Source organism: Nannobrachium achirus (assembly GCF_963921795.1).
Source record: "Nannobrachium achirus genome assembly, chromosome: 10".
In the NCBI taxonomy this organism is placed as follows: Eukaryota; Metazoa; Chordata; class Actinopteri; order Myctophiformes; family Myctophidae; genus Nannobrachium; species Nannobrachium achirus.
The window spans coordinates 57,255,377-57,278,984 of record NC_137819.1 but is presented as its reverse complement, the minus strand read 5'-3'; the positions used below and the strand labels follow the sequence as shown (position 1 = coordinate 57,278,984).

Sequence of the window (23,608 nt, the reverse complement as noted above, 5' to 3'; positions counted from 1 at the left end):
AGCTTAGTCTTTTCATGGATCTCCTTTTAGTAGACCTTGTACCAGTGAACTGTACTGTCATGAAACTGTACCTTTTCCTATGCAAACTTCTAATAAAGTCTTCAATCAATCAATGTCCATTGAGGAATGCACTCCCTAGCCACAAAGAGACACCCCTCCCATCCTTTTAAACTGCCCTCAAAACCCACTTCTTCAGAATCGCTTTCACCTGCTTTGACTGTTTTGTATTTACTTCCGCCAGGAGAGCGCGCAAGTACTGCGTTCGGCTGTATGTCTGTCTGTGTGTGTTTAAGCCCGAAGCCCAATCAGGGACCAGCATTTCTGGCAACGTCATCATTGACAGCCAATGAGGGACCAGCATTCCTGGTGATGCCAGTGGTGAGCGCACCTCATGATGCACTCTCTCGTACATGGCCTACTTGTGCTCAAGGAGCAAGTTGGCACCTCGGCAGAGTGCAGTTCTAGTTCTTTCTTTTTTTGTTCCATCTAAGCAATATTTGTGGCACGTTTGGAGGCAATTGGACCAATGATCGGACTTGGGGCATAAGTTAGAGAAATGGATGTAATATGGTTGCTTTGGGGCCTGTGACAGACCCCAGTCTGTGTGGGCCTATATAAAGCAACCGTTTAACCAAAACATTATACATTTATTTCAAAAATAGACTCTGTGATACAACGCGTTGTGAAATTAGTTCTTTTCAAAATGTTTAGATTTTTTAAATGTATTTTCAATTTACCCCAAAAGCTAGGATGCCAGGTTTAAAGTGATTAAGAATATAATATTGGCAGTGGAAATTGAATAGGCATTTTGATTCATTTCTCAAGATGAACTTGAGAAACCACCAGTCTTATTTTCACATGCCAGTATTCCATGGCTCCGTCTTGATATTGCTAGTAATCTCCAAGCTAGGTTAGCTGACCCTGAGATTCACCGGTTTCAGAACATTTTCAGTTATACAGCCTAAAATACTTTTTATTGTAAAAGACAATAAACGGTTCCCCTCTACACAAATCTCAGACAAAGATTGCTTTGACAGTGGCATCTGTAACATCTTCTAAATTGAAGCTGATTAAGATATCTTAGGAGAGGGGTGTCCAAACCTTTTTCAAAGTGGGCCACATTGGAAAATATGAAAACACCCAAGGGCTGACTAAATCTCCTGACAAAATGTATTTTTGGAGGACCATAAAGTCACGTACATATGCATCACAATTACAATATTTTATTTAACTATCATCATCAATATTTAATATCAATGGTCTTTTGTCAAGTGTGTGCTCTGAACAAAACACAAATAACTCACATTACCAATGTAACCAGACAAGGTAAAATATATAACAAAATAGCCTTTCTTTGACCCCTTCAGAATGAGACAACAGGGAACAAGGAATCCTGACAAATTATACTATAAAATATTCTTGTTTGGCGGTGCTGGCGGGCCGTTTAAAGTACAATTTAGTAATGAAGCAGAGGGCCGCATAAATTGTGTCATCGGGCCGCATTTGGCCCCCAGGCCGCACTTTGGACACCCGTCTTAGGAGCTCAATGCTCAAAAGGACAGACTCCAAATGTCATGTACACGTTACCAGTAGGCCAAGGAAGGAAGTATACGTATAACCGATGTCATAAACTTGAGTCTTGAATTCCGAGACCCACATGAGACATGCTGCTATTATCCCCCGCCTTTTTCCCTTTCTCTCTCTTTGCTTTCCCACCTTTCCCTGCTGCCTTGCTCTTTAAGAGATCGGGGTAGGCTGCGTTGGTGAGTTTGAGGAGCTCAGGCGACTGAAACTTCTTCCTGATGGGGTCGAGTAATTTGTTCAGCGCAACCACCACTGAGGCCTTCAAGTCTTTCGGGTCAATCAACTTATCTTCAAAGTCCTTCTTCACCTGCTCAAACACGGTATAGGTTTTGTTTTCGCCCCACATGGGGTCTCTTTCCAGGAAAAACTGTTCGCTGAGTGGGAAGAGGACATGTTCGACAAAAGACAGCACCGGGTTGTTCTCGGTGTTACCTGGCTCACAGAAAGCCTTATTCAGCTTCTTCTTCACATCCTCGTTCTTGTCCAGGAGATCAATCTTTGACTCTTCAGAAGAAGAGCTCATCTTGGTGCACATCAGTCCGGGCACCATGGGGTTCATCAAATGGATGCGCTTGGCATAGCCCAGGGAGGGCAAGTACTTCTCTGCCATAGTGAAAATCTTCCTCTGGTCAACTCCTCCAAACTGAGCGTCCACATTCAGGTACTCCTCGTCCAGAGCCTGTAGTCCAGGGTAGAGCAAGCCACTCAGCAGAGGATGCTCCACCTGTTTGACCACCTCAGCTCCAGCTTTCTTTGCATCATGCTCAGTGACCATGGTTGAGAGACGGTACATGTCCAGATTGTACTTCTCTTGGAGCTGGTAGTCTGTTCCCCTGACAAACTTGAGTTTATGCAGCGGCACCCCGATGCTCTCCAGCATGGTCTTGATAATCTGTTCGTAGTACTGCACCCTGCGCTCCAGCAGGTCCCAGGGAGCCTTCATATTGTCCAGGTAGGCATGCAGGTCTGCAAGCAAGATGGTCACCTCACACCCAGCCTTGAGGAAGTCTGCAAGTTTTAACATGGGGACAAAGTAGGCAACATGAGGTTTGCCCGTGGTTGCTGTTCCCCAGTACACCTTCAACTCTCTCTCCTGGAGAATCTTATTAAGTTTCTCGTTACCTAGGACCTCCTGCAGGTTCCTTGTGATGAGGTGATACTTCTCCTCTGGACTTGGCTTCTTCCCTGGACTTTCTTCTGCCCTGCTCTCTTGATCCATATCTGTAACGCTCTCTCCTGTTTTTCGGACCTCTGTGGTCACAATCTTAACATCTTCGAATTGTCCAATCAATTGAATTCTTTCCTCCTCCACCCATTCCTTCCTTTCCTCCACCGTCTCTTCCTTCACGTCCTTGGTCTCGTCTTGCGATAGGAGCCTTTCAACCGGGTTGTCTTTAATCTCACACTCATTCTCCTCCTTGGTGGGCTGGTTCATTTCCTCCCAGTCCCTCAGGAGGGTGTCTGCCCGACTTTGTTTCTTTTTCTGCATGTAGAAGTAACCAAACATAAGTGTTCCTGCGGCCATCGCCGTGGCACCAACACCAAACACCTTCGGCATAAACATTACTGCAATTAATCTTCCTACCACAGATGAGACTCCACTAATGCATTAGTGGAAGGTTGACATGGTCATTATATATCCAAAAACGTCCAAGTTTGTGCGTCACAGTTGCTACGGTAACAGAGATCAAATGGACTCTTCCTTCTGTCTCACAAGACAATGGAGTATGTGCCAGGATTAGTCTGTTGTTGGGTTACAGTCCCATATATGGAGACATCTCCATATATGTGCATAAAAGGGACACAAGTCGACAGGCAAATACAGATATCTCCATATATGAGCACAAAATGGACCCAGATCGCCCCCAGAACCACGGTAGAAAATTGAAGCGGCCCATGGTCAAACCTAGGATAGCAGTTAAAATGCTACAGCGCATGGCCCGTGGTCAAACCTAGGATAGCAGTTAAAATGCTACAGCGCATGCGTATGCTAATGCTACTGCGTACCTTAGTCTGCGCCTGCTCGGTGCTCCAACTTGCACATTTGGGCATCAATATTTGGTCCTAAAATCAAGAAGAATGCTTGGAGACGACGTGAACGATGTGGAGCTTTGGCAACTTGCATTGAAATGAAAGTTGCTACAGTATAATTGCGACCGTAGGTCGCATTTACTACCAAAACCTCCACCGGCTGTCCGTCCGTCAGTCAGTGAGTGAGTCACACGTCACACGTCACACTTTTGCCCTGCTCATATCTCCACAACCGTTGCCCCCATCCATGCCACATTTTGCACACACACTCCTTACCTGCCAAACTACAACCTCCAAGGACCCCCGGAGCTCCAGGGACCCCCAGGTCCCTGGGGGACCCCCAGGTGTAAAAAATGACCAACTGTGCAAAAATGAACAAATGACCATCCCAACGGGGCTGCTCACGGGGAATTCCCGGGGACCACCCACTCCTGGTGCTCCAGAATGGATGCAAAAGTCGTGACGCCCCCAGTGGAGGACCCCCTCCACTGCAGCTCACATAAAATCCTGTAACTCGGGCTAGGAGCGTCCGGGAGAGCCGGGGCCGCTACCTATTTGTCCGCCAACGCAACGCGGACACCCCACCCCTCAGTTGTCACATGGCCCTCTTCTAGTGCCACCATTAGGCCGATTCTTGCTAAACACATTTTTGGACACTGCTCCTAAAATGACCAACTGTGCAAAAATGAACAAATGACCATCCCAACGGGGCTGCTCACGGGGAATTCCCGGGGACCACCCACTCCTGGTGCTCCAGAACGGATGCAAAAGTCTTGACGCCCCCAGTGGAGGACCCCCTCCACTGCAGCTCACATAAAATCCTGTAACTCGGGCTAGGAGCGTCCGGGAGAGCCGGGGCCGGTACCTATTTGTCCGCCAACGCAACGCGGACACCCCACCCCTCAGTTGTCACATGGCCCTCTTCTAGCGCCACCATTAGGCCGATTCTTGCTAAACACATTTTTGGACACTGCTCCTACAATTTTGGCCCTAAAATCACGCACATCGGTACACAGTTTGTCTATCTGCCCACATAAACGCAACCATGTCACAGCTAACCCCACATTTTTCAGCCAACCAAAACTATACATTGGCCACACAACTAGGAACCCTTGGCAGTTACAGCCCTCTTTGTGTATACATGTGACCTACGGTCGCTTATCTCCCAATTAGGGAGTCTTACTGGTAGTGTATATTAGGCTATACCTCTATAAGGGTACAACCGGGTACAACGGGTACTCTGACAAACGTATTTTGTCAGACGTATTGGTTGGTTCTGTGGTACGACGTAGGTGTGAGCCGGGCCGCATATTATTATTGTTATATACCCCTCCACAAAAACATATAGCCAATCTATAAGCTCACTAGGTGTCACGATGCTAAGTGTTTTGAGCTTGTACTATAGATCGGGTTGAATCTGGCCAAGTATGACTGCTTAAAATCAGAAATCACCCATCCTACAATGTTTGTTGTTGCACTTGTATTGTAAACCAGCAAAACGTTGATGTTCCAAATATCAGGCTTTAAAGTGGAGATACAGCACAGTCTGACACTGAGAACAATTGATGCACCAGATGTTGTAGCCTACCAAAGGAGGACGATGGACATGAGATGCTCACTGTCCAAAATAATGACGTAACAGGATGAATGACTTAATGCAAGAGGCTGAAGGTGCACAGGCCATGAAATATTGAGGAAGTTGCAAAAGAGGAAGTTGTAAAAGACAGAGAATTTGGCAAAAGAGGATGTAAATAAAGAAGAATGAAAGGAGGTAAAAACTGCAAAGGAAGATGCACCAGAGTTGGAACTTGGAAGCAGCACAAGAGATAGAAGACACCCAAGACATGAACGTTTTTCCAAAGGGAAAGGATGGAAAGCAACATGTGAAGGACTTTATACAATACAGAGGAAGGTTTAAAAGAGGAAGTCACACAACTACAAGGGTTGAAAAATGCCCAGACAGACATCGTTACACAGGCTAAACATACTCGGTTTCACAGTAGAATGCTTATATAGTATGATGGAGGACCTGAAGATGGAAGAGACACACACACGCACGCACGCACGCACGCACGCACGCACGCACACACACACACACACACACACACACACACACACACACACATACCATGCACCATACAGTCCATGTCTATATAGGCTGCTATATACAGTATGTGCAGCCTAAGCCTGCTGCTTGCTATGCATAATCATGCATTATAACTTTGCACGTGTGTGTGTGTGTGTGTGTGTGTGTGTGTGTGTGTGTGTGTGTGTGTGCGTGTGTGCGTGCGTGCGTGCGTGCGTGCGTGTGTGTGTGTGGAAACACCTGCCCAATCCCAATGGTTAATGCTCCCTCCATTGGCTCCCAGACCAGTAAACTGCCTGCACAGAAGTACAAAACACTGATGTTGGCCTAAAAAAGCAAGCACTTTCCCTATAGTCTTGACGACCATGCTGGCTTATGCAAAGAAAGGTTAAAATGTAATTTAGATTTTTTATTTTATTTTTTACATGGCATCCTATAGTTTTGTGGTTTCAATGTACAGATAGGTTCAACTGATGTGTTGACCTTGCTTACAGTAACTCGCTCTGGACTAAGAGCATCTGCTAAACATCTAACCTGTAAATTGTTGCAAGTTCAGATGGATTGGTCAACTGATCCCACTGAGGGAAAGAAATGGATGAGGACAGACGGACAGATGTTTCCTCATTTTATTGTAGGATAGTATAGTATATTCGGGGCCCCCAGGGCAATACAAGGACCGTTTGGTTCAGATTCTCGCAAATTCGCCAAATTTGGCACAGATGTTGTCCATAACATACTTAATCATTTTAAGATGGGTGCCAAGATGGGCACCCCATGGTACTGCCGTATTGTGCAATCCAATTGGGCTCCCATTGACTTTCTATACAGGAGGAAAATACCCAGAAAAAGATTTTTTTTCTGGGTATTTAAGGAGGATCTGAGGGGTCTAACTAGGGGTTTGTCATGATGCTGAATCCATTGCAGGCATTTGTTTTGCACAAAAAACATTCCGTGGGCTAGAAATGGTCTCAGAAAACAATACACGTACTATGGGTGAGTATTCATGTTAGTCGGAGGCCTTAGGTGCTCTACACACTACAGGCGGTTGCCGTCTGGGCTGCCGCTAGGATCAGCGGTGGCCGCACCACGGTGAGACACAAACACACTCGTTCAGTGATTAAACGCCGCGCGGTATTTCACAAAGATGAACGCAATCCATCTCTCACCGCCCGCGTACGCATGCACAAACGAGCACGCTCGTGGGGGATTTCACGGGGCCGCGCCCGCTCTCCTCGCCGCCCCAAAACTTCGCTGCGCGGCTGAAAAAGCCGCCCGCCTCCCGTTGAAAATGAATTGCTAGGAGGCGGTGACCGCGGCTAGTGTGTAACCCCCTTTAGGGTTTTTTTTTCTTGTGCTAATCAGTCTAAAAGTTCAACATTTTGCACAGATGTAGCTCAGGGCATGCTCTAATGATTAGGGCGCCCGAGTCTGCGACACTCGGGGTCGCCACAGCAGCACCCAAAAAACTCTGAAAAGTGATGACTCATCACTTTTCATCACTAAAGTCGATGGGAGCCCAGCTTGATTTGGCCGCTGTGGTGACCCCGAATGTCGCAGACTCGGGCGCCCTAGCTAAATCATTAGAGCATGCCCTGAGCTACATCTGTGCAAAATTTTGAACTTTTAGACTGATTAGCACGAGAAAAAAAACCCTAAGGCCTCCGACTAACATGAATACTCACCCATACGTGTATTGTTTTCTGAGACCATTTCTAGCCCACGGAATGTTTTTTGTGCAAAACAAATGCATGCAATGGATTCAGCATCATGACAAACCCCTAGTTAGACCCCTCAGATCCTCCTTAAATACCCAGAAAAAAATCTTTTTCTGGGTATTTTCCTCCTGTATAGAAAGTCAATGGGAGCCCAATTGGATTGCGCAATACGGCAGTACCATGGGGTGCCCATCTTGGCACCCATCTTAAAATGATTAAGTATGTTATGGACAACATCTGAGCCAAATTTGGCGAATTTGCGAGAATCTGAACCAAAATATCCCTGGCTTCCCCGACTAGTAGGGGTTTTCAGGGTTATAGGCTAAGTGATTCTCAACAGCTGTTGTCCAGCTGACAATTTCTCCAAGCCCACAAAATAAATGTTGAGTGTCATAAAACTGATGAGACACACACTGTCTGGGAATCCAAACAAAAATGTAAAAAAGAAAGGGGATTATAACTAAAGCTAAGTGAATTCAACAACAAATTTCCTTCCGGATTAATAAAGTAGGCCTATATATATATATATAGACCTATATATATATATATATATATATATACACACACACACACACACACACACACACACACACACACACACACACACACACACACATAGGCTACATATACATACACACATACACATACACAGGCTACATACATATTACATACATACAAACATACATGCACACACACACACACACACACACACACACACACACACACACACACACACACACACACACACACACACACACACAAAGCCATTACCAATCATATCGCACGTCGTTCCGTCGTGTTCTGTAATTGGTCAGTGCGTGTGTGACGCCAGGACGCTTTGGTAACCCGGATGACGCGGGAATCTTGTGGACGGAGCTTTGGACGAACCACGTTGATCTGAGTGTGGGCGGATTTTATTTTGTTATCTTTTACAGCACAAGGTAAATACTTTCTCTTTTGTCGACACAGCTTTGTCAGTCGAATTTGAGCTATGTGTCGCATAGCAGCAGTACAATTTCCTTTCAGGGCAGTTTATAAAGTAGTATTCCGACGGTGTAGGCGACTAGGCGTGTAGCGTTCAGAAAAAAGCCAGACTACAAGCTCACAACACTTCGTATTTGCGACTCGTTGTGAGCATGTAGATTGGCTATTTTCGGCGTTTTTCACCGCCGTTGGACGAAGATGAATCAGGCTAGTGAACTTGTTGTGGACATGCTTGCTTGGACATGTTTGAGTTTAGTTTAATGAGATCTCTATACTTGGTCTTGGATAAACTTTCATTGCGTTTTGTAGACACGCCGAAGTTTACACGTCTCTACTGCCTTTGGGTCAAAGTTCAGCCTCTGTTGTTGTGTAATGTTTAACAAGGTAAAAAAATATGTGCTGTATAAACATGACATAATTAACATACGGTATGTTTACACCGCTTTAAATTCAGAAATGTAGAATTAGAGCTGTTTCTATGCTTTACCATCTCTCTGAGAAATGGCCATAATAATCATTTTTGCCTCAGCCTTTTTAATAAAGCTGATATACACCTAAATGTCTTGAAAATGTAGTTGTTGTATTTATAGCAATTAGCAAATATATGCTTCATGATGTGAATACAATCTATGTGAATGATATTGAAATGCTGAGCAGCTGCTACCACTGTCAGCCAGATAAAGTCTACAAGCTTTATAATTAATGACAAACTTTACTTTACTTACTTTACTCAAGAACAGAGTCACAACGTGCTCATCAGAAGAAATAGCAACACAAGACAGAAATAAATACAATTTTAAATCCATTTCCATTTTCCACTTCTGAATCTGCAGCTGGAGCCATGGCTACCAAAGAAATGTGGGAACAGATTGGAGAAGGTTTTGTTGGAGAATATTACAGGCGATTTGACAAGAACGAATTGAGGCCGAGTCTTGGTGAATTGTATGTAAGTATATCCATTGTCTACTCAAATTATATGTAAGTATTTGTATATCCATTGTCTCTTCACAATATACACTGCTCAAAAAAATAAAGGGAACAGCCCAGTCCATGTGTACTCTGGCAAATGTCAATCGGGCTGCACAGTGTTGGGCTGTGAGCACTGGCCCCACTTGTGGACGTCGGGCCCTCATACCACCATCATGGAGTCTGTTTCTCACAGTTTGAGCAGAAACATTCACATTAGTGGCCTGCTGAAGGTCGTTTTGTAGGGCTCTGGCTGTGCTCCTCCTGTTCCTCCTTGCACAAAGGACCAGATAGCGGTCCTGCGGCTGGGTTGTTGTCCTCCTACGGCCCCCTCCACGTCTCCTGGTGTACTGGCCTGTCTCCTGGTATCGCCTCCATGCTCTGGACACTGTGCTGGGAGACACAGCAAACCTTCTTGCCACAGTGCGCATTGATGTGCGCCATCCTGGATGAGCTGCACTACCTGAGCAACTTCTGTGGGTTGCAGATACCGTCTCATGCTACCTATAGTGGTCAGGGCACTGGCAAAATCCAAAACTAACCAAAAATCTGCCAGAAAGGATGAGGACAGGCAAATGGTCTGTGGCCACCACCTGCAAAACCATTCCTTTTTTAGGGGTTGTCTTGCAAATTGCCTCATTTTCACCTGTTGTCTTTTCCATTTGCACAACAGCAGATGAAACTGATTCATAATCAGTGTTGCTTCCTAACTGGCCAGGTTGATATCCCAAAAGTGTGATTGACTTGGAGTTACATTGCAATGATTATGCGTTCCCTTTATTTTTTTGAGCAGTGTATGTATGGTATATCCATTGTACTCAACTTTTGCTAGTTAACATTATCGTGTCAAGGATCCCTAAATTGATATGTATTTGGTCGCGGACCCCATTTGAAATTATTTTATGCCAGAGACCCCCTTAAGCCATAAGATATGATGAGTTAACATTTGTCAAGGTTTTTGAACATTTATCAATAATAGCCAATATATGAGCTCACAGCCTAAGTTACGCAACACATCGCTATAAGATCAGCTATTTTCAAAGAGGAGAAAAATAAAATGGTTTTCAATTTAAATTGTTCCCCCTTGGACCCCCCTTGAACCCCTCAAGGACCCCTGGGGGACAGGTGTCCTCGGACCCCAAATAAAAAAAATACATTTATGGGTTGCAGCCATGTTGAGGACCAAGACACGGTTTTTCAATTTGTCTGATTGGCAAAAAACTTAATGTTCTACTCCAATCAGTACACCTGTGTTGGTCCTCAACATGGCTGGTGTAGGACTACAAATGCAAGCCATGAATATGATGCTGGTCAGCTCTGAAATGGGACTGCTCTGCTGTAGTTGCCTTTATGTTGTCAGGGCTAAATAATAAATCAATTCATCAATGCCTATTTTTGGCATGCCACTATAGGCAAAGTAAAAGAAAAAACAAGACTATAATTAATCAAAAAAGTTATCGATAGAATAGTCACTAAGAAAATAATCGATAGTTGTAGGCCTACTGCCCAAAAAATCGACAGTCGGTACTGTAGGCATGGCAGCTGCACACCCTCTGAACAACAACTCTTGCCTGATATTTCCTCCCTGCTCTATCCTCACTTGAGGAACTGGAAGTTCAAGTCGGTCTGCTGTTTTGACTTACATGTCAGGCTCTTATTCCTGCTCCAAATAACGAGGAGCAAGGATGAGGAGTGCATCCCTCATATCCCTAATTATTGGAGACCATTTTATTTTTTATGTGTTTTTTTCCCCCCAGGGCAATGACTCCTGCTTGACTTGGGAAGGAGAGCGCTTCCCAGGGAGGACTGGTATAATTGGCAAACTAACCGTAAGTGACTTCTCTGGCCAGGCTGGTTTTAGGTTGTTCAGTACTGTGTTATGACTGGGAATCTGTGACATATCAATCTGCCATTGGACCATCGATTAGCCTCTGTGGCCGAAAATCAGCTGTAGAATGTGTGGTGTCTACACCGCTATTGGTGGTAGTACTAGTAGTGAGGTGTCTGCACTCTGCATGGGTTGATCAACAAAATGTTGAATGGCGGGTGGAATGCTTCAATGAGAGAGAGGGGATGGTGGGGGGCTCTCTTTCACATTTGCCCAGCAAGAGAAAGATAGCAAGGCAGAGAGCATGTGTGTATGTGTGTGAGAGAGACGCACAGAATATACAGATTAAGTTATGGCATGCCATGCACTACATCCCCAGCCTTTAAGTACATCTGACTTGATGGTTCTCCCTTTCACAGAGTTTGCCTTTCGGAGCCATCCAGCATGTTATCACATCGCAAGACCACCAACCCACGCCTGATAATTGCATCGTTTCCATGGTGACAGGACAGCTGAAGGTAAGCAGGGAACAGCTCGCTGTTGACATAGTTTCTGCACACTTTTAACACTCAAGTGACAGCATTGCCACACAAGCTGACTTGAGATAATTCTTTTTTTATTTTTTTTAGATTTGTTTTGGGGCTTTTTTATGCCTTTATTGATAGGACAGTAGACTGACAGGAAATGGGGAGAGAGGGCAAAGGTGGCAAAGGTCATCCGGATCGGGAATCGAACCGGCGACGCCAGCAGGCATCATAGCCTATTATGTGGTATGCGCCTTGACCACCAGGCCAGCAGGCGCCCCTGGACTTGAGATAAAATTTACCTTTTTTTCCTTATGATTTCATGGCCCAGAATGGCCACTGTCTTCCCTCAGGGACTGGACTCCACATCCACACCTCCCCCACACAGCAGAGATATATATATTTTTTTTAAAATATCGATTAGTTTGCTTACACAACATTTCAATCCCACTCCTCACAGTTGTTTCATTTGGCTTAGATACAGAAACTGCTGTTAAAGCTGCACTGTCACTTTATTCTTCTACCCCGGAAATTCACCGTTTGTCAGCCTTCTGATTGGTCCCTGAGACTCCCTGAATGGCCAACCAGAAAAATCATTCACTTTTCTATCCGGGGTGGAGTTTGTGCAGTGGAGAATGTTGCTTTAGGCTTTCAACAACAGTCCGCTCTGCGCAACACGGCGTGCGTGCAGTACGGCCGCGCGAGGTGATAGCGATTTCGCTCATTATAATGAAATAAGCTTCAACAGACTAGTTCACATGGACCTTATCAATGTAACAAAGAGTTACGATTGGGTACATATATTTTAAATGGGCAGAATTACGAAAGCCAGCCTATTATGTGAGTAGAACTATAATCTGGTTGTCATTTTCCTACCCAAGATGCACTGCGCTTTCTCTTTCTATTTCTCTACTCTCTCTGATCCAGAGGATTAAACTAATTAAAACATATATTTTCGGGGGAAAACTGCTGTTTTGCTATGTAACTACTGTACTTTTTTCTTCCCTTTTTATTAATATCACGTAGATGTGTTTTTTTTGGGTACTTTATATAGCTGTAATGAGGCTATGAACAATCTTTTTTCCCCATCCACTTCCACTATAAAAGAATCTGCAATGGTGATTCTGTCCCACTGGGATTAAACAATTAAAACATATATTTTCGGGGGAAACCCCCTGTTTTGCAATGTAACTACTGTACCTTTGTCTTCCCTTTTTTTTTATATCACCTAGATGTTTTTCCTTTGGTACTTTAAATTGCAATAATGAGGCAATGAAAATACCCTCTCCCCCCATTCACTGCCACTATAAAAACAATCTGCCCAGGGTCATCTGTACCACCATAGTAACAGGGCAGAATGGGGCGGGATTTGCAAATGAGAGAATTGAACTTGGTTTCCTGCGCAAATGCTGAAAGTTTTACCATTGAGCAAATAGAGCCCTACCTGCTTGCTCAGGGGATGAATTCAATCTTGACCATCAGGTCAAAATTCGTCTCAGATCCTGTGTCTTGGTAAGACATGACTTTTGACACTTTAAATGTCTTAATAAAAGAGCAGGGACTGGGAGACAAAGTTATTTTGTATTAACATACTCTACCATACAGATTTGGATCAAATAAAATAAAAATGTTAATTTAAAAAAGTGACATTGCTGCTTTTAAGCAGAAACTGCTTAACGAATAATTCAAATTTGAATCAGATAAATGCGTGACAATTTACCATTTAGGTTTTACAGTCTTATCCAGAGGGACTTAAAAAAGCAAGAGGTATTGCTTAGGAAAAGAAACGGAACTGGTGGTCAAGAGGTCCAATTACGTCCATAAACTGTTGAGTAATTAACCCATTTAGGCCTAAGTCTGATTTGAAAAAAGCCTTAAAGGAGTAGTTCACCCCCAAAATGACTTTTTTTCTATTGATTACTCATGCCATGGAGAGTAGAGTTCAATAATATTTGTTGGTTTTTGTCACATTCCTGAGACAAAAATTTGATTTGAGTAAATTTACCCCCATTGATTCCGGATGGTGACCCGTTTCGAAACGGGTCACCATCCGAAATGAATGGGGGTACATTTATTGTTATCACATTTATGTCTTAGGAATGTGACAAAAAACTAAAAATATTATTGAACTCTACTCTCCATGGCATGAGTAATCAATAGAAAAAAAGTCATTTTGGGGGTGAACTACTCCTTTAATAAAGACCTACGTCCGATTTGAAAATAACCACTGTATTTTACTGGAAAATGTGTTACTCAGCCTCTGTAGCAGCTAGAAACAAAATTCCAAAACGATTTGATAGCTTACGCTTTTGGCTTTTCATAGAAAATGTTCAGCCAAAAAAAAAAAAAAGGTTTTTCTTCAAAAGAAATGTACTGTAATTCACAAAAATGTGTTCCCGGCCTGAGGGGGTAATACACTTTAATGTGTACCTGTCCATTATTATACCTCCTTTTTTCTCTCAACAGGCGGATAATGACCCAGTAATGGGCTTCCAGCAAATCTTTATGTTGAGGCTTCAAGATGGTGCATGGGTCTGCACCAATGACATCTTCCGGTTGGCGCTTCATAACTTTGCATAGTGTTTTGAATAGTTTTGTTTGTGACTTGCATTCCATTTGTTTTCAGATTGTGTTGTGCAGTTTGTGTATTTCTTTATTTTGGCTACACTACTTGGTGGCCCATTCACATACTGTATGTCATGTTTTCTAAGAGTATATGGTAGCTATCTGTAACAAGATGGTTTGGATCACATATAGGCCAATAAACAATTTCTATTTTTGAAATTTGTTTTCTAAATTACAGTTCAGTTGTTTGTTTTATATAGTTATTATTTTGTTGAACTCGGACAAAAACATATTGAGATGGTAGTATCTAGGGGGTGCAACAGTTGATCAAACTAATCCAAAATCATATTTGAATAAAACAATTGATTTTCAAAAATAGCGATAGCCAATCTACAAAATCACAAAATCGGACTAATCGATTTAGTAGATTTAATTTTCCATTCGATTTTTTTCATATCCAGTCATTATACATAAATGTTCTTCATTATTTGAAAAGGCAATTGGTAGAATAATCGTTCATAAGATAATGGGTAGCCCTATTGTGATCTAACCATTTGAAAATTGAGATTACTTATGCCAGTGTATTGTCCTAGGCTGTAACAGTTGCTTGCTTCCAAAGTTTTGACCCGGTTTTTGGGATTGACATTTAAAATGGAATGAACAGGTCTTTGAAGTTAATAAACAAATCTATTCACATCAAAATTAAAGATTGTTGCAGACAATATATCACTGATTACAATGCAGTCCTGTTTTGACAGCATCTGAAACTCGTGCACACTGGCCTGATAACAAGAACTAATCACTGTTGTGCTATGTGTAGGTCTGCAAACAGGAGCTATTGTAAATAACTACCAGTGAAGCATTGAGGTAGAGGCTTCTTTCTGAACTGTATAGGATAAGTGGTGGTACAATTATTTCAAACTATTAGAATATTCAGAAGTCATGCAACATAAAATATTGTAATATGCTATTAGCCTATTATGGATGAAACGTTTGGTTTAAGGTTGGTGCAAATGCAATATTTTCTTTCTTGGTCTATTCGTGGAATATGAATGGGTTTCACCTCCTTCAAATGTGATGGCCGCCTCTTATTGACGTTGCTATTCAGAAGTCCATAATAAACATGTTCTGCTGCATTTTAGATACCTTTTAAGGACCTTTGACTTCCCAGTTCCCAGATATAGACCCTTTCATGCTTGACATTGTAAGCATCCTAAATATGTCTAGGTTTGTTTTCTGTTGCAGACAGTGCTTGTGAATACAATCTGTAGCTGATAGGAAATAACTTGGACCTTTCCCACCTTTCCCCAAACAATGTGATTCCAGTTCACAGAATATTGACTTGTTTGTGGATGTTATGTTATGAACAGAGTGTGAATAGACTGTCCTGCCTAGACTAGAGAACCACTTTTCTTGAACATAATATTCCCATAAAATAATAATCCTAAGAATAAACCTAGTCCTAGCCTGAAACGGCACTGGAATATGTTTATTCAACATTCACAAATCTAAAATCGACCATAATTTAAGATAGTGGATTTTAGACAGACAGACAGTGCAGTTTTCAGGCTCTGCAAGCTTTTAAGATTGGCTGAGAGTTGTTCGTCAAAAACACAGCTAGGGGGCGATATATGTCATTTGGATGATACGCAGTTTAAAGACCCGCAATGACTGTCAGTGACTAGCAGTCCTTGCAACCTGATCATATTACTACGGTACTACTACTGTCTGAATGTGACTGCAACGACAACATTGGAAAGAAGCTGCTGCTGATCTGCCGGACATCTTCGTTATTAGGATACAATGGACGTAGAGTCCAGTAAACATAAGGTAATGTAATAAACGGTCAGTCGTTGCATCTATGTAACCTCAAAGAACCTTTGGTTGAACATTTTGGAGTATGTATGCTTAACTATTGACAGGTATAGGCCTATATGTAACCGTACACTTATGCTAAGAAATAAGAAGTTGATGTAGTAAAAGGAAATTGTGAAAAAGCAAGACATAACCATGTTTTGCCATAGATAATTTTGTCCTTTTGTTGAACGTTTATAACCGTCTTTCAGTGCGCAAGCGCGGTGGACTAATGTTACATCAGAGCATATATTTCGTCCCACGGTGGTGTCGCGGGCAAAAATGTAAATCTACAAGCTCTCACTGCGTCGCGATGCGCTTTGTGATGCGACGTGTAGTGGACTTGTATATCATTATATCGGAAAGGAGCCCGGAAAAAGTACTCAAATGTTTTACTCAAGTAAAAACAATACTGTGCATGTGCAATGTAGAAATACTCTGTTGCAAGTCTGGAATTCAAGATGTAGCCTATTTGAGTAATATATTATACACATATTTTTCTATTGCAAACTTCTAATACATTCTTCAATCAATCAAAAAATATTGGTACAACATGTACTTAAAGTACCAAAAGTAAAAGTACTCATTATGCAGAATGTCCCTTTTCAAGTTTTCAAATCTGTATAAAAAAATCTTTTGAAAATAGCAGATCTACAAGCTCACAATGTGTCACCAACCATGTATGTTTTGTAGTAATAATCTAAATCTACAAAGTAACTAGTAACTAATGTTTTAGTAGTGGAGTAAAAGTACAACATTTGTCATTTGAGATGTAGTGGTGTAAAAGTATTGGAGATTGAAAATACTCAAGCAAAGTTAAAATACGTTCTACCTAAGTACAGTACTCAAGTAAAAGTACTTAGCCTACTGTACAGCACTGGACAGGACTACTGTTAAACTGATGTTTATTCACAATTGATTTATCTCATATTGCAGAATGGTTATAAAGATAGAGATCAAGAAGACCATGAGAATGGCACCGATGTGGAGGACGAGCCTTTGCTCAGAGAGAACCCCAGACGTTTTGTTATCTTTCCAATCCAATACCATGACGTGTGGAAGATGTACAAACAAGCTCAAGCTTCCTTCTGGACCGTAGAAGAGGTGAGTGGTATTTTGTACAGTCACCCACCCACTCAGCCCTTATCAAATCATTAATACAAGTTAATGCAGCCTTTCAAATCACAACAAAGCCCTTACCCACCCAACAAGAAGGAATTGGCATTTTTATGAGTAAAAAAAAAACACTCAATTGAAACAAGTCATAGGCTTCTTTGGGTGTATCCTTTTATTTAGACCTTGTACCTGTGAACTGGGCTGTCATGAAACTACCTTTTCCTATGCAAATCAGTACAATCAAATCAAGCAATTGCAATTGGTATTTTAGCAGATGCTCTTATCTAGAGTGAGAGAAGTGTGAAATCGGAGTAAAGTCAATCAAGTCAATAAAGAGTCACATAGCCTACTGTAAATAAAGTGCAAAGAGTAGTAGGTATGACGTTTCTTTTATCAAGCGTTTAGACCAGTGGTTCTCAAACTTTGGGTCGGGACCCCAAATGGGGTCCCCAAATTAATTTGTGGGGTCCCCAGACGATTAGCTTAATATAAAGTGACAATTTAAGGATTTTCAAAACCGTTTTAATGGCCAAACTGGTCAAATATTAAGTAAGCAAGAGGCGGACATTGTGAAAATAGCAGATCTACATGCTCACAACGCCTCGCACTGCGAGGCGTTGTGAGCATGTAGATCTGCTATTTTCACTATATTTATCTGTGGAACCGAGTCACATTAAATGTAATACCTACAATTCAACGTTTTTGTCAGGGTCCCCAGTTCATATATGTTTATTTTGGGGGTCACGGCCTAAAAAGGTTTGAGAACCCCTGGTTCAGACTAATGAATAAGAACAATGAACTATAATGTACAGTACTGGCTCTCTGACACATACTGTACACATTGGTCCTTGAATGCCCAAATTTGATCTGTTTGGGCATTTGATATGAGTGCTCACTTTAACATATGATGACATCATAATGCAGATTGGCTATTTAAGTGTGGCTAATTAGCCTATTGTTAGACCCTGACGAAGACCTAGAAGGTCAGACCATGTTGGTCAACTTGTTGCCTTGCTCAGAAAACACACTCCTAAATGATGATTGTGTGTGTGTGTGTGTGTGTGTGTGTGTGTGTGTGTGTGTGTGTGTGTGTGTGTGTGTGTGTGTGTGTGTGTGTGTGTGTGTGTGTGTGTGTGTGCGCGCGCCGCGCCTCACAGTATAGGACTAATATATATGTTTTTAGGTGTGGCATTAAAGTGACCCATTGCCATAGATAATCATCCATGGGCCATATTTTCAGGTGGATCTATCCAAGGATCTGGCTCACTGGGACAGATTGAAGCCCGATGAGAAGCACTTCATCTCTCACGTCTTGGCATTCTTCGCTGCCAGTGACGGTATCGTCAACGAGAACCTGGTGAGAGACCACAGAAGCATGAATATATCACTGACAACAAGGAATTAATTGTCAATAAGGACTAAATTGGGGGTAAAAGAAGATGATCGTATTTAAATGATGTACATGCTGCTCTTGGACATTAAATGATTCATTCAACGATTTAATACATTTGTGCATCTGTCTTCTTTAACAGGTGCAGAGATTCAGCCAGGAGGTGCAGATCCCAGAAGCACGTTCCTTTTACGGATTCCAGATCCTAATTGAGAATGTCCACTCTGAGATGTATGGCATGCTCATCAACACATACATCAGGGACCTGAAGGAGAGGTGAGTCTCTCTTCAGTCAATTAGGAAGCGTTCCATTGAGTGTTGAGATGCAAAGGTTTGGAAGTAGAAACTATAACGTTTGTGTTCACAGCAGATGTCATTTTGATAAGTTGCTCCAAAAAAATGTTTCCTGTATCGTTCAGCGAAATTGGCTGATCTACAAGCTCACACCATCAGCAAAGGCATCAGCTATTGTAAGAAAAAACATTTGTTTTAGAGGCGGATAGATCTCCGGGGGACTCCAGTCAATAGTGGTTTAGGTGGTTAAACTGGTTAGATGTCTGCATAACAGCCCAATCCCACCTGCATCATATTTATTTTGAAAACCACAGTTACTAAATGATGATAAACAAACTGTAAACCATGCACCTGTCTTTCATATCAACATGTGTCTGACTCTGCACCGCAAGTAGCAAGTTCAGTTACTTCCCAGTAGGTTTTGAAGTGGTTCCAAGCTAGGTTTGTTTTTTTATTTGACATTTTGTCGACCAAAACACGCACATGCACACATACCATAGCTTTATTAGACTTTGTTTCTTGTCTTTGTAGGGACTATTTATTTAACGCCATTCAGACCATGCCATGTGTGAGACGAAAAGCAGACTGGGCTCTCCAGTGGATCAATGACAGCAAATCCACTTTTGGTAAGTAACAATCTCATCTAATCTGAAACACGAGGTTACACTTTGAATTCTGAAATGGCACGGTGGCACATGTATCGACACTTTCTATTCAGTATTGACTTTACTTTTGGTTCTCTAGGAGTTTTACCAGTGGGAACACATGGACACTTTTCAAGCCAGTCCCATCAAATGGACGATTATAAATGATTACGTTATGTGATAAAATATGATGCGTTATTTGTTTGCAGGAGAACGATTAGTGGCATTTGCCGCAGTAGAAGGCATCTTCTTCTCTGGTTCATTTGCTGCCATCTACTGGCTGAAGAAGAGAGGCCTGATGCCTGGTCTCACCTACTCCAATGAGCTCATCAGCAGGGACGAGGTCAGATTCACATGATGACAGTCTGCAAAACTGTTCAGTGACCCTTAGACTGTAGTTATACATTTCATCAACCTTTTAATATGCCTTATTCTCTCTCAAATGTAAATAACTGCAGTCTAAATAAAACTCCAGAAATACCCTTCCGTTTACAACAGCATTGATATACTGTGTGTGTGTGTGTGTGTGTGTGTGTGTGTGTGTGTGTGTGTGTGTGTGTGTGTGCGTGTGCGTGTGCGTGTGTGTGTGTATGCAAAAGTGTACGACGTGTAGGAACATTTTAATAATCATTGTCAGTAAGAGTTTGACTCTTGCTCACCTAAATGTGTAATGTGCTGTAAACACTGTGGATAAGAGTGTTGTGGAATTTAAATGTTAAGCGCTAATTGATTTTTGATTGATCAAACTTAATCTCTGTCCCAACTCCAATCGCTGTCCCCTCCTTTTGCTTTCATAAGTATGTGTGGTAAAAACAGAAAAGAAGAAATGGTAGTAATAGTAGAAAGACAGTAAACTGTGGGCAGAGAGAAACCATGGATGTTGTAATTACTATCTGGTTACTGATACGCCCAACTTACTGTGTGTATTTGGTGTATCTCAGGGCCTGCACTGCAATTTTGCCTGCTTGTTGTACAGCTACTTGGTGAAGAAGCCGTTACAGGACAGAGTGAGGGACATCATCACCAAAGCAGTCAGCATCGAACAGGTCAGTCATTGGTCAGGGAGATGCACTCTACCTCCCCAGTGGCTCTATTTTAACAGACCCAAAGTTTGATAGGCCTATGCGTTAGGCCATGGGGTTACATCCCGCCACTCGTGACATGTCTCCTTTCCGACACTAACCCTATCTCTAACCCTAACCCTAAACTTAACCCCTATGGGAGTGTCGCCACTCCGACAATTAGAAGTCAATTTCGGAGTGGCGACATGTCGGAATTTAGAGAGACTCCCAGGCCATGGACCCCATTTGATACAATGTTTATCTCTGGTACCCCAAACTACTTTTTCCCCCTTTTTTCTATTGATTACTCACCCAATGGAGAAACCAGCAGTGGTTTCCTATGGAGACACAAACAATCTCCTTTGTGTCTCCATAGGAAACCACTGGTCATCAAATTATTGGCTCAGGAATGTGACAAAAACGAAAATATACTCTCCATGGGGTGGGTAATCGATAGGAAGAAAGTCATTTTGGGGGTGAACTATACCTTTAATTCAACTCTGAGAGTGTACAAATGGAAATGGTGTCCATTTGGTTCCATCTTGTACACTCTCTGAGTTATAGAATCATAAGGGTCCATTTTGTTCCTCGCTAGCCATCATTTAGATGTCCTTCCCCTGGGGGTCCCTGAACCCCACTATGAAAACCACTGCTATAACCCACAGTCCCACACATCTGATTATTAAATATCCTCTTTAAAGGGGAAGACCACCCATTTTCAATATTGAAATATGTCATTAATATACCTTAGAGGAGTTGTGTGGAAATAGAAAAAAAGTTCCCCCCCTTCTGTGTTGCCTAGAACTGGAGGATTGATTTTGGGGTTTGTATTGTAAGTTACAATGTGTGATGTCATCAAGTTGTAATTTACAATACAAACCACAAAATCAATCCTCCAGTTCTAGGCAACACAGAAGGGGGGAACTTTTTTTCTATTTCCACACAACTCCTCTAAGGTATATTAATGACATATTTCAATATTGAAAATGGGTGGTCTTCCCCTTTAACTTGACTGCTTTGTTCACTGTGGCTCCATCGTGTCACATTGCATAGATTGTCCATTCTGTTATTCAAAAGTCTGTCCTATCCATAAATATCCATAACCTTCATAGACATATGACCATATTGAAAAGGAACGACATTTGTTGTTGCAGGAGTTTTCGACAGAAGCCTTGCCAGTCGATCTCATTGGGATGAACTGTAACCTCATGAAGCAATACATTGAGTTTGTGGCTGACCGCTTACTCGCTGACCTTGGACTGGCCAAGGTAATTACTTTTTTTTTAAATGAATTGTTAATATGTAATGATAATTAAAGGACAACTCCTCCCTAAATCACTTCTAGGCTCATATTCCTACTAATATTGACCCAAAATGACTGTCCATGGGGCCTATTAGGCAGAAATGTCCCTGTTGTCCAGTTTTTCCAGCAGCTCTCATAGCAAGCCTATCACTTATACACTATTTGTTGCGGTCAAAGGTGTTTTTATTTTTCATGAATGTGTTACTAGTTGTCATTACAAACACATCCATGCCACCATTGTCCCACAAAAGCCAACACACTCTGCTAAACAGATGTTATGCTTGTATATGTTTTACTAAGTCCCGGAAAAGATGCCCTGTGATTGGCCAGTACAGTCACTTTGATTGGCAGTTGTGCCAAATGCTCACCCCAAAACATGATTTATGAGATTTTGGTGGCTTGTGTGGGACAACCAAGGCATGGATGTGTTTGTAATGACAAATAGTAACAGATTCATGAAAAAAATTAATCACTTTTGACCGCAACAAATAGTGTAAAAGCTTATAGGCTCCACTCTATGCTATGAGAGCTGCTGGGGAAACTGGACAACAGGGCTATTTCTGCCTAATGGACCCCATGGACAGTCATTTTGGATCAATATAAGTAGGAAAATTAGCCTAGAAGTGATTTAGGGAGGGGTTGTCCTTTAAGAGGTCATTTAAAGTGATAACACTGTAACATTGACGACCTACCCAGGATTTGAACCCTGGTCTCACGTGACATTTCTACTGCTCAGCTAAGATGGAATGCCCGCTTTGCCCAGGGGACATATTGCATTTTGAGCTTCATATTATAACACTTGTCAACCAGTAGTGTTCCTACTTCCTACCCAAACACACGTTTCTTTACGTTTCTCAATGTAATAGGGAGAACACCTCCAAAGACACAGTAGTTGTTAGTTATCTATTGTATATTGCAGTGTTTCTCAAACTTTCAAATTTCGCTCTTAGGCCGTAACTCGGCCTAAGAGCGACCCCTTAACTCTGACAGTGTACAAATGGAACCAAATGAACCTGTTAGCGTCCCTTTGGTTCCAGTTGTACACTGTCAAAGTTACAGACTTGTATGGGTCAATTTAGACCCCTATAAAGGAACCCACCTGGAATCCACTGTGAGAACCACTGGTATATTGCATTAACATACTACAATATAGATTGGTCAAAATATGGGTTTATTATTTACAACAAAAAAAAAACAGATTTAAGTCACTCCTCCGTTGAAAGTCTACCTTTATAAATTAGCTTTTGAATTCACTTGAGTGATATGGTTGACCTATGTACCACAGAGGAATGCACAGGACTTATGAGAGATGCTATTTGCAACATATAATTAATTTAATCTTATGTTATAATGAACTAATGTTTTCTTTTTTTAAATGATTATTATTCCAAGGTTTACGATGCTGAGAATCCGTTCGACTTCATGGAGTCCATTTCATTAGAGGGGAAAACCAACTTTTTCGAGAAACGAGTTGGCGAATATCAGAGATTTGGAGTCATGTCAAATACGATGGACTGTGAATTCACTCTTGATGCTGACTTTTAAGACGTTTTACTTGTGATATTTTGTTACATAATTATGTTTGTTACATTCAAGATGTTTATTTAATTCACATGTTTGCCTGTTGTTCAACTCAAACAAAGGAAGATTTGAGTATTTGCAG

At 42.0% G+C, this 23,608-nt stretch overlaps 3 protein-coding genes across 4 annotated transcripts; 2 read left to right on the top strand and 1 right to left on the bottom strand.

The window, feature by feature from the left end:
* Positions 1-1,624: 1,624 nt before the first annotated feature.
* Positions 1,625-3,109, bottom strand: LOC308293185 (tyrosine--tRNA ligase, cytoplasmic-like; the record flags this gene model as incomplete). The annotated part of the gene is made up of 1 exon (XM_080735620.1): positions 1,625-3,109. One exon carries the CDS (start codon positions 3,107-3,109, stop codon positions 1,625-1,627), a length of 1,485 nt encoding a protein of 494 aa, XP_080591746.1.
* A 5,179-nt stretch (positions 3,110-8,288) lies between these two features.
* LOC308292256 (nuclear transport factor 2-like) lies at positions 8,289-14,964 on the top strand. Of its 2 annotated transcripts, none has more exons than XM_080734567.1 (5): positions 8,289-8,357; positions 9,234-9,346; positions 11,124-11,195; positions 11,614-11,712; positions 14,185-14,964. In XM_080734567.1, the coding sequence occupies exons 2-5, from the start codon at positions 9,242-9,244 to the stop codon at positions 14,296-14,298; spliced, it is 390 nt and encodes a 129-aa protein (XP_080590693.1). In that variant the 5' UTR covers positions 8,289-8,357; positions 9,234-9,241; the 3' UTR covers positions 14,299-14,964. The 2 variants fall into 2 exon arrangements, with proteins under 2 accessions (XP_080590693.1, XP_080590694.1); XM_080734568.1 differs by lacking the exon at positions 8,289-8,357 and adding an exon at positions 8,438-8,784.
* A 1,024-nt stretch (positions 14,965-15,988) lies between these two features.
* On the top strand, positions 15,989-23,553 carry rrm2b (ribonucleotide reductase M2 b). Its single transcript, XM_080735139.1, has 9 exons — positions 15,989-16,113; positions 17,074-17,241; positions 18,494-18,610; positions 18,786-18,919; positions 19,469-19,563; positions 19,791-19,924; positions 20,523-20,627; positions 21,797-21,910; positions 23,338-23,553. Exons 1-9 carry the CDS (start codon positions 16,087-16,089, stop codon positions 23,488-23,490), a joined length of 1,047 nt encoding a protein of 348 aa, XP_080591265.1. The 5' UTR covers positions 15,989-16,086; the 3' UTR covers positions 23,491-23,553.
* The last annotated feature ends 55 nt before the right edge of the window (positions 23,554-23,608 follow it).